The sequence below is a fragment of the Rhynchophorus ferrugineus genome, unplaced genomic scaffold (assembly GCF_030347505.1).
Source record: "Rhynchophorus ferrugineus isolate W39M unplaced genomic scaffold, kcgeb_rfMv2 rfM4, whole genome shotgun sequence".
NCBI lineage: Eukaryota > Metazoa > Arthropoda > Insecta > Coleoptera > Curculionidae > Rhynchophorus > Rhynchophorus ferrugineus.
In genome coordinates, this window is record NW_027472583.1 from 16,408,343 (window position 1) to 16,423,566 (window position 15,224).

At 31.2% G+C, this 15,224-nt stretch overlaps 2 protein-coding genes across 3 annotated transcripts; both read right to left on the minus strand.

Moving 5' to 3' along the window:
- Positions 1-1,770: 1,770 nt before the first annotated feature.
- Positions 1,771-10,572, minus strand: Fbl6 (F-box and leucine-rich repeat protein 6). Of its 2 annotated transcripts, none has more exons than XM_076402715.1 (11): positions 10,370-10,572; positions 9,545-9,983; positions 9,124-9,443; positions 8,762-9,039; positions 8,519-8,676; positions 8,265-8,434; positions 8,043-8,168; positions 7,823-7,990; positions 7,551-7,770; positions 4,885-5,044; positions 1,771-3,839 (listed from the first exon to the last, which is right to left on the minus strand). In XM_076402715.1, exons 2-11 carry the CDS (start codon positions 9,864-9,866, stop codon positions 3,602-3,604), a joined length of 2,160 nt encoding a protein of 719 aa, XP_076258830.1. In that variant the 5' UTR covers positions 9,867-9,983; positions 10,370-10,572; the 3' UTR covers positions 1,771-3,601. The 2 variants fall into 2 exon arrangements, with proteins under 2 accessions (XP_076258830.1, XP_076258831.1); XM_076402716.1 differs by having other exon boundaries at positions 10,423-10,476.
- A 423-nt stretch (positions 10,573-10,995) lies between these two features.
- On the minus strand, positions 10,996-13,149 carry LOC143196443 (E3 SUMO-protein ligase ZBED1). The gene has a single exon (XM_076404117.1). The coding sequence runs from the start codon at positions 12,935-12,937 to the stop codon at positions 11,000-11,002; it is 1,938 nt and encodes a 645-aa protein (XP_076260232.1). The 5' UTR covers positions 12,938-13,149; the 3' UTR covers positions 10,996-10,999.
- Between the last annotated feature and the right edge of the window lie 2,075 nt (positions 13,150-15,224).

The window sequence follows — 15,224 nt, forward strand, 5'->3', positions numbered from 1 at the left end:
TTAACCCACTGAAAACTAGTTTCAAGTCTTCAATCTGAAAAAAAAACAAGAAGATTGAAAAATCCGATACATTCAAGAATTAGTTACAATCAGAATATAGAGTTACATTTTATATTTTTTTGTGGAGAAAACAAATTATATAAATCCTCTTTACCGGAAGGTATATTCAGCGAAAGAAAAACATGACATGCCAAAATTTCATCCTAATATACAGAGGAATAAGATTAACAATAAGAATAATCGTTTGTCCTGGGTTCACAAGTATTTAGATTTTCGCAAGCAGATTTTTCAGATCCATAATATAAAAAATAATCAATTCAATTTCAATTTTAAGAATATGGATGAATTTGATATATGGAAAACACAGGACAGATGAAAAAATGTACGTATACTATTCGATATGGTTCTGGAGACATATATCACTGTACGTTTGTAAAAGTTATTAAGATTTTTCTGTAAATTTTAGTAGTATTACGACCTTATTAATTTCAGGTTTCATTAGTATATACATTTCGTAACAAAACATTAACCAATTATTGCAGGAAATACATAAATTGATATGTACATTAAGAGTTAAAATGAATCTTGCAAAGAGTATTAACGATTATATAAAAACTTTACAGTTTTTTAATTCTCCTTTTATAGATGGGTTTGTTCATATGTGGGATACAAGCACAAAATAAACTTAGAAGTAAGTTTGGAAGAGCTAAAAATAAATTAGAATTGAAGTGGCTAGGGGATTTGAGAAACTAGTGAAATAATAGAATATAGACAATTAGTAATTATGAGTTATTGTCTTAAAGGTGAAAGACTGCAGTTTTATTTGATTATAGTTAAATTGTTATTTTATCAAATGAGCTATGGCATAATTATTTTGAATGTAAACCTTGGAGGGAAATATTATAAAGTAATATATGAAGATTTATAGTAAGTTACTTGAATGTGTTAATGAAAAAACTGAGCACATAATTTACATTTATAGCCTATACTCATCAACGCTGTTGTTACAATTAGAAGTAATTATGCATTTTCACAGTAATTTAGTGTTGTGTGTGTGTGTTTAAGCATTTGTAAACGTTATACATTTCAAGATTATAAACTAATTATACATAAATTATGGTATCAATTATTATCTTAACTATCTACTCGATAAATACCGTTGTTTAAAAAATAAAAGCTAATAATTATATGTTTGTAATAAAATTATTTTAATATAAATTTCTTAACTGTGACTACTGCTACAATTATTATTCAGTATATATAATTTAAAAAAGTAAAAAGTATTTATCATATATACTTATCATATTTGTTCCTCAAGTCAGTTTCAAAAATAATCTTATATATCTTTATAATACTACTGCCATAAATTTTAATGCTATATTATTTTGAACTTATTGATACTTTGTTAATTATGGATATTTATATAGGAGTAACTTTATATTTTCATTAATTGAAGTGATTTTATAAAAATATGTCGCACAAAAATAATATTAAAATGTTTATAGGCAATACTCATTAAATTAAGACAATAGTAGAGTGAATCAATGTTTGAAATCGAAATCATGTCATATTCATATTATTATTTAATTCGACTTTTTATAACAATAATTAATATAATTAACTATAATAATTACATAACTGACTTAATTATGTGTGGTGGCTTTTCGACCACTGGGCAACCTTAAACCTTTGAATTTGGTTCTTGCAGAAACAGTCACCAAATTTAATACTTACCATGATTGTTCTAATTTTCTAAATAAAACACATGTATAAACCTAAATCATATATTTATATATAAATATACAATAATATTAGTACAGATATTTACTTTGTCTTAAGTGCACAGTATATAATGTATATATGTATGTATAAAATCAAAATAACAAATTCTAAAGATAAAAAAACCTATCGTTCGTTACCGGGGAGGTGTTTTACAAATAATAAAATTTCCGTAGGAAATTAAAGAAAGTATACTGCTTCAAAATAACCACTGGTATCTGTACAACCACATTATATATGTTAATATGTATATATATGTAAAAAAAATCCTTTATATAGTACATTGCTCTCTATTACATAGTTCTAACAAAACGGTTATATATTTCAATTCTAAAATAATCGTAGATATTTCTAAAACACCCCGATTAATAAATTAGCAATTAAAATCGTTTGTCACACTGACAACAAATAATTATTTTTTTTGTCTTCTAAACATTTACTAGCAATAACAATCTAATTATTTTTATATACAAAATCTTTTATATAACCGCCTGCGTACCAGGCATATTTACTTCACGATTTTCCATTTACCACACGCTGAATTGAAACCCTCTACTATCACGCCCAGCCATCCGTCAGGTAAACGTCGAATGTTTTGTTTCTAAAAGTAACGGCGTCACTAACACAATAGGCCTGCTAACTGACGGACAAACCGGTGAAAATGCATCTCAGATCAATGATGGGTAATTGGAAAAAAACGACCGATTTAACACCGGATATACGTATATTAAACAAACAGCTGCCAAATGAGAACTTCAACCGAAAGTCGTTAATTTAAATTTTTATTCTATGAGGCAGTGTTTAAATTCATATCTTAAAGAAAACACGTGATATTTCCAATGAAATCTGACCAGGACAATTGAACTACTATGTACAAATGTATATGATTCATGTGAAGAATGGTTCTGCGGTTCGAATTCGATATTTTCGAAAATAACTTCTTTTGGAGAACACCGCACAGAACGGTAATCAATCATCCATAATCTTACATACCTATCACTATCACACTTTTATTTAACAGGTACTGTACAGCTTATAGACCGTTCAATAACACCGTGAGACGTCGAAATGTACTTTTTTATATAAAAAAAAATTGCTTTGTCCTTGGACATTATCATATCATTACCAAAAAAATATATATAAAATATATAAGAACGACAGATAAAAAAAAACGTTTTAAAATAACAATAAATAATATAAAGCAGAAAAACAAAAATAAACTTCCAAAATTGATTCCCCATGACTATTATGTACAATGTTTCCAGAACTTAATTATTTCAAGACAAATCATCAAATATAACTCGTCGTTAATATATATATATACATTTTATCATTCAAGTTGCATAACTTTAAACTGTACAAAAAATATTTTGAAAACCCCTATTTACAATGTTTGACACAATCTCACTGCATAATTGAATAAACGATTTAAATACAAATGCAGAAACACCTAATAGTGCCCATTACATTTGCTTTACGTAATAGGAGTTCATTTTAATAACTTCTAGATCACTGAGAATGTATTTTATGCACATATTGCTAATACATCTTCCTGCTAATCAACCTTGAGCAATAATAAAATGAAATTAAGTTTTCTGTCCCCGGCGATGATATAAATGTTACAAGACAAAATATAAATACGATTGTTATTAATATTTCTAATTTATATATATATAATAACTCAAATAATAAAAGAGAAAACTTCGATTAATAAAGATTCTTAATAATTTGGCAAATAAACAGGTAAAAATAAATTATAGAAGACCAAATTAAAAATTAGATCAACAAACCATTTTGTTGCACTATGGACCTTCTTGAACACTCACTCATCTTTAGGCGATGTCGCCGCTGATTTATGCTCTTCTGAATCACTACCATCAGTCTTTTTGTCATTCAAACTTTTGCGTAACTCTGTAACAGCACTGCCCGTGTAAAGACGTTTAATACCACGTGGTAACGCTCTACACGATTGCAGATTGATAGACGATAGATTGGGGCATTTGGTTAATACTGCCTTAACTGGTTCAAGTGACACTGATGATCCACATAAATTGAGTATTCTGTAAGAAAAGACGACGTTAAATAATGTTTAGATAAATGTATTGATTTCGACGAATTCAGCAAGAATTATTATTTATATTTACTATTATTTATAGAATAATTAGAGCTTTCAATGCAGATCGTAATTCAACCAAAGGAGATTTCCATAAAAATCACGCAAAACTAGTTGTTTCCCAGCTTCCCTTAAACTTTAATGGAACCAACCTATATTCTATGTAGAACGCTGAATATAAAGCGCTGAAAATCCTCAAACTTCCTGTTTTTTTTTTCACCATAATTTAGACCGAATGAATTTTTACTGCCTAATATTAAAAATAAGAAGCCAAGAAACAGTTGCAAAATATATTATCATGAGCAAGTACAGGATATTAAATAAGCCTCATATTACCAAAACAAATAAGACATTTTATTTTTATTATATTTTGGAGCCTCCTTTCACCAATTAATGTTTATCCGGGCTGGACGTACTGCTTAACGTGGGAGCAGAAATATGGTCCTCGGTATTTAGCCCATCAACTGAGGAGTGAGCAACTTGAAGATAATCCTAAAAGCCGGTCTTACCCAGCCTAGTTATGAGTTTCCCTGTCGGATTTTATACTCTTGCCTTTTTTGGCAATCACAAATATAAATTTACGACTATGCCCCAGCAGGACTCGAACCCGCGACTATCGCAACAGTAGAAGGCATTTTTATTAATTAGGAAATATATATCCACATAACGCAATAATATTAAAATGAAGTAAATAATGATCTTAGTATTCCCGCTAAACAGATATAAAAAACACATTTTGAACAACACAGTAAACTTGTGTTTCTTTTAAACTTCGGTGCCCTATATTTTTGTCTTGTAAATTATTTAAGGTTGAGTTTCCGACTGGGAGTTGCAATCAGATATCGATTTCCGCCTAACGGTTTTGGTATCCACCGTAAACACGTCCTTGTAACACTTTTGTTAAACCATTTAAACAATATTAAGGAACTGTTGTCAATTTCTTTTTCATATAAATAAATGATAATAAATGCATATAAATATTTTTGATTTACCTTAGTTTAGATTCAGGGCCTTTTTCTGCTAGAGCCATAACAGCCGCGTCCAAGGATGCAGTAGCAGTGGACCATGCCAAATCTACCTCTAAAAGACTGTGACTCCATTTCTGAACTATTAATTCCAAACCAGAATTCTGCAATCTCGTGATGTAACAGGCTATATGAAATAAAAAAACATTATTATTTTTTAAATATTGCAGTATTTTTAAAAACATATGCAAGGATATTAAAGGAAAATTCGTAAATAATAATACAACTGACAATTCTGTATACATTATTACAGTATTCTGTATTACCGACTTATCACAGTTTAAATGAACACGAGGGTCAAAGTATAATTATTAAGAATAACAATTTTCACAATTTTTATTTAAACTATGTTCAATATGCTTCATGAATGGTACTTCAAACATAATGATAGATCAACCTCTTTGATTTTAGTTCAAGTTGAGAGTATCTTCCGACTAACTAGTATACTTTTATTTTGGTTCTAATGTGTTTTGCTTTTTGTCTAAATTGTTAATCTACCGTCAAGATGGATTCCAAGGTATTTAGCTGATTCTGCTTGAGGAATAGCCACTTGCACTGTTTCTATTGTCCTAGGCAGAGATATATCTTTTGCCATAATAATTGTGTCGTCAGCAAAGGTTCCAAATAGTGTTTCTATTGTTGTTGGAATGTCAGCAGTGTAGAGCAGATACAGGAGAGGTCCTAAGACGCTACCTTGTGGAACTCCAACCGAAATAGTTTTAAATGTCGAGAACGCCATTTCGTGCGATACGCTATATTTTCTTCCGAATAAATATGACTCCAGCAATTTACAATAGTTAACAATTTGCTCATCTTACAGATTAATCCCAAATGCCAAACCGGATCAAAAGCTTGTGAGACATCCAGGAATATTGCAGTATTTCTTTTCCTCAAACGCTCTTTCAATAGCCGCAGTTACTCTGTGCACTTGATCGATAATTAAATGGTGATTTCGAAAACCAAACTGGAAATCTGGTATTGTTACCAAATGTTTAACATTTTTAAATATTAGTTTCTTGAATAGCTTTGATATTGCAGGTAGATTGCAGGAAGATTCGATGTAAGATTCGGCTTGTTCTGCAGGTTTGTCAGGTTTTTTGAGCATAATTATTTGAGCCACCTTAAAGCATTCCGGGACATGCTTCAGCCTTAAACAAGCATTAAATATATATGTCAACATGATGATTGCTTTTCGTGGCAATTCTTTCAATAATCCAGGTGAAATGCTATCTATATCAGGTGTCTTTTTAGGATTGAGATTATCAATTTATGTGGCAACTTCCGGTGGAGAAATTAGATTTAGATTTACATCGGGTTGATAAACAGGAGATCCATGGTAAGTATTGTGCGAACAGTTCAGCTTTTTCACTGTCGCGTCGAACTCATTCATTTCGATCATTTTTAATTGGTGGTACTCGAATAATTGGTCTTTTAAATCTTCGAATTGCTTTCCATAGCGAATAATTTTTGTCTGCTTGTGGGCTTAATTCACTTACATACTTTTGAAAGCAATTCTGTTTATACTCTTTGATCTTTGGATCTGATTACTAATTCTATTAAAAGTAGTTTTGTCTGCAGCATTTCTGGTTCTGTGCCATACTCTTCTAGCTTTTCGCCTTTCTTTTATCATTTCTCTAATTTCGAGGAGGTAAATTATTTCATATTCTGATCTCTCTTGCTATTGGGGTAGCATCTTTTGCATGTGACCAAATTTGTTCAGTTATGTTTTTGGTTTATTGCTCAAGATCACCTATATTTTTAAGTTTTACTTTTAAACTGATTTGTTCCTGCAGTATTAATCTGAATTTGTCCCAATCGGTATATTTGTTGCTAGGATTAGGCCTTTTTGCTTTTCTTAGAATTGTCGCGCCCAGTGTTAACAATACTGGAGTGTGATCAGATGTTAGATCACACAAGCTTTCTGTGCTAATTTGATTTAATGAGATGCCTTTTGTAACGTAGAAATCCTGCAGGTCTGGGATTTTATTACTGTCTGTGGGCCAGTAAGTGGATTCGCGCCCTATTTTCAGCTAATGACTGTAGAATTACTGATTCTTTGTGAAATGTATTATGATGTAGCATTGTTAAATAAATTATTTATTGGCAATCTATAAAACATAGTAAAGTATTTTTGACCCAGTTACCCATACCCAATAACCCATTTTAAATATATTGATATAATTTAAGAGGGCATCTATAATAGGTAATTCAGTAACGCCAGTTAAAAGAGGATTTCTATGTGCAAATGAGTTGTAAACTCACTCAAATTTTTTATTTCACCTATAACCAATTAATATGTGAAATCCGCAAATACTTGATTTAATACTGCATTAAGAAATACTTATCCAACAAATGCTTATTCAATGAAATCAAATACTATTAACCCAAATTTCATAAACTGGTATAAAAGATACAGCACTACATAATAAACAAGCATTTTTTGCATAATGGTTAACTAGATTTTCCAATTAATAATTGTGACTTGACCTATTTATAAGAGATATTGATTATAAGATTCAAAATAGAGTTTACACTAATTCATTAGGAAGTAGAATTAAATGTTGCTAACACTCAGCATTAATAGTTAGTTTTCATACAGTATTCTAATATAATAGTGTATTTGTAATACTCACCACTTAAGAAAAGATGTTCCAAATCCCATGCTGGTACTTTAACAAGTCCAGAATCAGTTAATTTACTGCAGCCTCTAACATCCAATAATCGAAGTTTTTTGCTCGATTTTAACAAACGTTCAATACCGTCATCATCCATAGATCGTGACGTGGTAGTTTGGTCTTCCTCCAAGCCTGCTAAGGAGAGCTCCTCAAGCATTGGAAATCCCGGCGATGCTACCTGTTAATCAACGGTATTAGTGAAAAATAGCACCTAAGAAAAAATCTCATACCTGTTCAGTGAGGGTAACAGGAGCTAACCAAATTTGACTATTGGTAATACGCAAAACTCTTAATTTAGGACACCCAGTCTGAAGTTTCTCCACATGAAGTAGGGCTGTATTGTGAGCAAAAGTTTTAATGTTAGAAATATCCAAAAGTTGCAGATTAGGGCAGTGACTCTGAAAAAGCATTCAATTTAATACACAATCGAAGACGAGATTTAAAACTTACCGCAATGGATGAGATAATCTGCATAAAACCGGCAATTTTGTTATGTGCCAATACGAGATGAGTAAGCCGAGTGTTCATAGATTGACTCAATGCTACTAATGGTTGGGCATTTATTGCTGAAGTTGACTAAAAAAACAAATGACAAATTTAATATTTAAAATGTCAGTCAATTAGCAAAATTAAAATATAAAATAGTAAGAAACTCAAAAAAAATATACTCACATTAATTGAAGAGAGATCAAGCCTTTCTAGATTTTTACATTCATTTGTCAAATACTTCAAGTTATCTGCATTCAAACCTTTCCATCCACTTAAGTTAAGTCCTTTTAATTTTGGACAATGCTCACAAATAGCTTCAAGAACTGACTGAATATCTCTTACTTTCCATTCACCTGCAAACAATACATTGTTATTTTTATTAAATTATGTATAAATTATTATATATAAAAAAAACTATTAACTTATTAACTACTAACCCATGCTTAAATCTTCACATTCAGTTAATCTGTTTAGGATTAACCAATGTAGCCGAAGATCAGTCCTATTCTTTTCTTTGACATAATTTAAATCTGCCTTTTTCCACAATGATGATTTTAACGATATGTCCCTCCACAGTCTACATACTTTACATAATCTAAAAATACATGAAATATCAGAATGTTAGTAACAGTAATGGGCAATTTAATTGTTTTATTTTATTTATTATGTGTATCACTCACCTAACCAAAGTTGGTAATGATCCATCTTGTAAACATGCTTCCCGAAAAATTCTCTCCAAAAGCTCTTCAGGCAGTTTAGATGAATCACCCCACGGACCTTGCTCTAGTGGTTCCACATCTTGGGTACTAGAAACATTATTATCAGTCACTACAGCTGCGGAAGCCGCTGTGGCCGCAGTTCGACTTCTTTTCGGTCTTTTTTCATAATCAGATGTATCTGTATCTGACTGCACTTTATGCTTTTTTCGCCTTCCTGATTTTCTTTTGTTAGGTGTGAGCTATATAATAATAACAATTCGTAGAAAATATTATATAAGAAAACAAAAAATAATAATGATTTAGAAACATTATAAAACACTTACTTGTACTTGTGTGCTCATATTGCTCTTTTTAATGCGTATTTTTATAGCATTTTTATCTCCACTAATTTGACTCTGATACATAGGCACTATTGTCTTTCTTGGTCTTCCCCGACCTGGACCACTAGAGATTCTCTTTTTTTTATTAGATCGTCTAAAACTACCATTACTATGGCTTTCGTAAAAGTAGGTGTCACTGCTTTGGGATAGTTTATCAGAATCATCCTCATCTGACTCTATGGTTACTTCTATTGGCTCAGAAGTTTGAGGTTCTTGATTAGATTCAGTAGCACTGCTGTTTTCATTTAGACTATTTGTATCTTCTATAAGAAATATAAATATAAATATAAAAAAATAAAAAACCTACTGATAATTAAAAAGTACACTGAAATGTTAATAAAAAGATATTTAAATGTTAACTCACCTGACTGACTTAGAGAACTAACATCATCTTTAACATAATCACTGGGCTGAATTATTTGAGTCCTATTTCCACTCAAGCACTCACTTTCACAATATTCCTTTTTTTGTATAGACACCACAGTGCTATTGGCAACATTATCATTATCACAAATATTGTTATTCGGTAAATATTCCATATAACTTCTAACTTCACCATTTAAAAGACAATCTTTTAATTCTATTTCTTGAGATTTTAATTCTGTCTTTACTATATTGTTTGAGCAAGTAGGACTGTTTGTACCTCCTGTATCTGGTATAGGAGGTATTGTATTATAACAGTCCATGGTATGAACAGTTTTATAGAAATAAATAAACTATATTTCTCATTTACATTTTACAGCTTTCTATGAGGCCCAGTTATGTAGGAAAAGACATGTCTGAATTTTGAGATATCTTGAACACTAGAAAAATAGAAAAAGTTTGATTTTTATATTACCACCATAAGTATAAAACGAAAACAAGTATTTAAATCAAAATATATTTTATGTAATATATAATAATAACAAAATTAAAAAGTGCTTGACATTTAAATTTGGCGCTAGTTATGTTACCCACAAGTCGTAAACAATCAAAATTGACAGCTGAAATAAAAGAAACTTTTTCCAGGTTTTTCACTAATTTTTAAACTGTTGGGTGGCACATTTTCATTTAACCATAACTTCACTGACAATTTCGAAAAATATTATCGTATGGGCAACGATTTGTCTATCCTTTTAGCAAGAAAATCGTTATCAAACAAAAAGATTTCCAACGCTGTCCAAACGAATAACACATTTCACATGCTCACCCTTTAATTTTCCAAACTACTAGCCATAATGCAAATACAATCACATCACTCACTATGTTTTTCACAGGTTTTTAATACTAAATTTTCGCTTTTTAGGCGAATAAAGTTGTTGACCTTGTTATACAGCAGGGAAATGCTTATTTTTTATTTTTGTCAATTGTCCTAGGCGCCATCTATAATTTCTCAAATCTTTGTTGCGCCATCTAGTCAGCTACACGTATAATCATCAAGAAATTACAGGACTCTGTAGATATCAATAATGAATTTTCCTGATCAATATTTTTCATTTCTCCACAAAGGAAAGGAAGGTAAAAAGTAATATGTTATTCAAGTTGTTATATTTGAAGAATTGAGGATTACATAAAATTAACCTTATATTAGAAAATAAATTTAAAATTAGGGAAATTTTAATTCGATAGAAATAGATTAATGTATCGATTATAAGATACGATTTATTTAAAGATGTGCAAATTATTTCATGCAATTAATTATTCATTATATGTACCTTATCTTACGTATGCTTTTCGAGAAATATATATTTTTTAGAATAAATTTAATTGTTAGTTTAATTTTGTTATTTCTTAGATTGGGCAAATAGTATGCTGGCAGAAAATAAAACCATAGTATTATCTATAAATTTGTATTTAGAAAAACAATTTGATCCACATTTTTAGCTGGAATTCTGTTCCTTCTTAAATTGGAGATGATTCCAGTTTTGGAGAAAATCCGCTCGGATGGTACAGACGTAGCCGGAGTGCAAAGGTATTTTTGGTGGAGTCTGTATAGTTCAGGGAGTACAGTTTTATTTTCATCCCAAAAAACGAATGGATTCGAAGAACGTGGTATATTGGGCATTGACAAATACTGTTTCACCATTAAAATAGCCTTTGTTGTTGGTGAAGATTTTACGTTTATGGAATCGGCGACTTTTTTATCAAAATACTCCCACAACATGTCGTCCTCAGCGGGATTCTCCGACTCGCTTTCCACTTGGGAAATGTTAGCTTCTGGAGTCGGAGTCGAAATTTCGTCTTCATCAAAAATACATTCGAGTTCTTCTAGTACCCAGTTCTCAGCGAAGTTTGCGTTCTCTTGTAAACCGAATGCCTGTTTCTTATAACGAGGGTCTAAGAAGGTGGCTTTTGCCGACACTTTATCTTGTTCGTAACGACCAAGCCGATTTGAAATCATCAATAATAAATCGTTTTTAAGAGATTTTCCGATTTTAGTTGCGCAATTTACTTTGCCCGTTGAAAACTGGAGGCCTCTTACGAGCGGTATTGTTGATGATAATGTGATATATTTTTCTCCAGAGAGGACCGTCATCATCAGATCGAACGGTTTCAGGATGGAAACGCAATCTTCTATTGTCTGCCATTCCTCTTCCGTTAGCATTTCAGGCGTTTCTGTCAAACTGGGCATAACAGCAACAATTGACGGCTTGATATCCAATAATCTTTGTAGCATTGTGTACGCAGAGTTCCAAGATTTCCCCACATCTTGCTTAACATTTAACTGACGAGTGTTCATTTCCAGCTGTATTCTCGTAAGGGTTTCTACAGCTAAATCATTCTGCTTGAAGTACTCTACGATATGTCTGCACTTTTCTATTATCAAATTTAAATCGCCGTTTTGATTCAGTCCCTCGTTGACTGAAACGTTTAAGGCCTGAGCGAGACACGGGATATAATCCCTCTGTAAATAGTCGATTATGGACGATTTTATGTTCTCGCTGTTATCCGAAACCACAGTGACGATCTTGTCGTTGATATTCCAGTTGTTAAAGATATCCTGTAGCTCCTCAGCTATCTCCGAACTACTCTGATTCCCTCTTACTTCGTTGGTCTGAAGAACGTTGGAGCGCAACTCAGAGTTTTCCAAGAAATGGACGCTGACTGTAACGTAATGATTGGTGGTGTCCGATATCCATAAGTCTGTAGTAACGCTGACGTACTCCACAGGCGACAACTTTTGCTGGAGTTTCTCCACCTCACTTTGATAGTATTCAGGAATTAATTGTGTTGTTAAACGTTTCCGGGTCGGCATCGAATACAACGGATTCAGTTTTTTGACAAATTCCTGAAAGCCCTTGTCTTCAACAATCCGAAGAGGTTGATAATCTGACACTACCATTTTAACGAGCGCCATGTTCAAATCTCTTATTTGAAATTCGGTAAGTTCATTGTCGGAACTTGACGATCCAAGCAGGCGCATCTTTTTCAGATTTATAGATTCTTTCAGGGGCGTTATAGTTGTCTGACCTATTCCTATGGGTGTACTTGTCGATGTACAAGTAGTAGTCGCCAATATCTTGAAAGCTTTTGCCGTTTTGCCGCTTTGTTGTGAATTTGAAGTTGAAGCGATCTCAAATTCTTCATCAGATTCTTCTCGTTTTATAGGAGAAATCAACAAACTGTCAGGATGTAATCTTTCCAAATGGCACTTGAGGTTTGTAGTATTCTTGAAATATTTGTACTCCTTCTTACATATTTTACACCTCACAAAGTGTTTCTCGCGTGTGAAGTGAAAGAAATGCCACACCATAGAACGTTTTCTGTCTTTACTCATTTTATTACCTTTTTAAAAAAGATTTACGAGATTGATGTATTGAAATTTGATTATAAAACTATTCCTCGCACTTAAATTGTAATTAAACCGATGCACTCTTAATTTAACGCACTACAAAAATATTATTCATCAAAAAAATCAACACATGTACAGTCTGAAGGCACCGAACTGTAACTTTAAACGTGCAATTCACTCGAATAATCTCTCGGTAGGTATAATCGATCCCAAAACGAGACATACTTCGTTTCTCATAATTGATTAACATTTCGAAATTTCCTGTGTTGCCATGTGTAACTTTGATCTAGTCAATCTAAATTTCTAACTTGTATAAAAGAATAAACCCTTTGACCTAACATTTAGTATTAGATAATTAGAGTTTAATTTTTAGAACGAGTCAATAAAAATGTCTTTAAATATAATTAAAATAATCCATGTTACAAAATTAATTTTTCCAACAAACTCCGGCAACACTGACGCCTGCACTGCCACGATGCCATGACGTGACCTATTGTCGACCAGTGCTGCCATGTCTACAGTTTGTTTAGCGTTCATGTTATGACCCTAGCACAGACATACGGTACACTACAGCAAATAACTAATTCGATGGGAGAATATCCTCACATGAGAATATTATCTAATGATTATATTTAGCCTACTAAATATATACATTTTCAGGGTCTAAAGGGATTGTTTTGGGTATATTTTAAATTTATATAATTTCGGAAGTATGAATAAGATAATATTTTAAAAATGAAATGTTATATTTTATATTAAACTATAAAGAACAGACCGTAAATGTTGAAAGTTTTTATGGGAATGATGAATTCAGAATTCAAGAATAATATTCAACGAAAAAAATAGTTTAGTAAAACATTAATGTGGCGTTGTTTTATTTTTATGCGTATATTATTTCGACATTAACTTACTGCCTTTAATAACGGTACTTGGGAGATAAAGCTTTGCTCAGATCAGTAGAAAATTTTATTTTTTTTACGTGTAATAAAAATTAAATTTACTTTTTTAGTTTAATCAATCTGCCCTTTCTGTAGTTAGATGTAAGTTTTTAACTTACAATAGTATTTTAATAAAGAAATAAACAATCAATATTTACATTTTTAATGACACAAACTATCTATAAAACGTCAGATTGTTCTTCTTTATTTGACTCGAACAGAAAAAGAGTCAAGTAAAAATCAATTTAATCGAAGATAAAACGCTGTCAGTGTCAATTTGGTTCCTATTTTTTAAATCCTATTTTTTCTTGAAACACTTGATTTTTACGAACTCTATTTGTAATTGTACAATATTATACGATAATTCATAAATTTGCCAAAAGATACCAAAATGTGATGACATCTGACAGATCTATTTCTAAACCTAACAAGCAACTAACCCTAAATTTTCGTTGAAACCGTCAATAATATGTTAATATGGGCAAAATAATTTATGGTTTAATTGTATATAACATATCACATAGTTTTGATAGATAGGTTAATATCCAATATCTACATTATGAAATTACTTATGATAGTTTTATATTGAATGTTTGATTATTTGTTCTAATCATTTATTTCAACGAAATCTGTAAATCAAATACACTACAGAAATATACTAGCTAATTTATTGTAATTGCTATTGGGCAATTTGGCCACCCTTTTTCTTGGGCCACCTTTATTTTTGTAAAATGCTGAACCGCAACCTAATCGATTTTTTACGCCTGAAATTCGATAACTGTCATCCGTAGTGATGGCAACATTGAATAAAAGTTATTAATATATTCGAATGTTATAAACTATTCGAACAATTTGACAGGCAGAAAAGAGACATAATAGTAATAAATTAACAAATTATTAGATATTTTATATATTTATATATTAGATATATCAATTTAGTGAAAAATATCGATATATCAATACAATTTCAAGAATACTTTTATTTATTAATAAAAGCAGTCGAAGCTGACACAGACCGATGAAAATAATAAATTTAGTTATGTTGAAAACCGTTTATTGTTCAGTTATTTATAGCCATACATACAGAGAAAATAGAAATTTAGTTTTATAGGCAATGTTGGAGAAATATTTTACGAAGTCGAACATCCAGATGTTACTACATCGAACTTAACACTAGTATGAATCGCTATGCCAAAAGCCGCGAAGGCATTTGATTGATTTATTACCAGTCCATTGAAACAGCTTTTGTAAATTATTTAATTCTTTAAATAACTGAGTTCTTTAACATTTAAAAAAAGTTTTAAATCTTTTTCTCAAATCAACTTTTTCTAGTA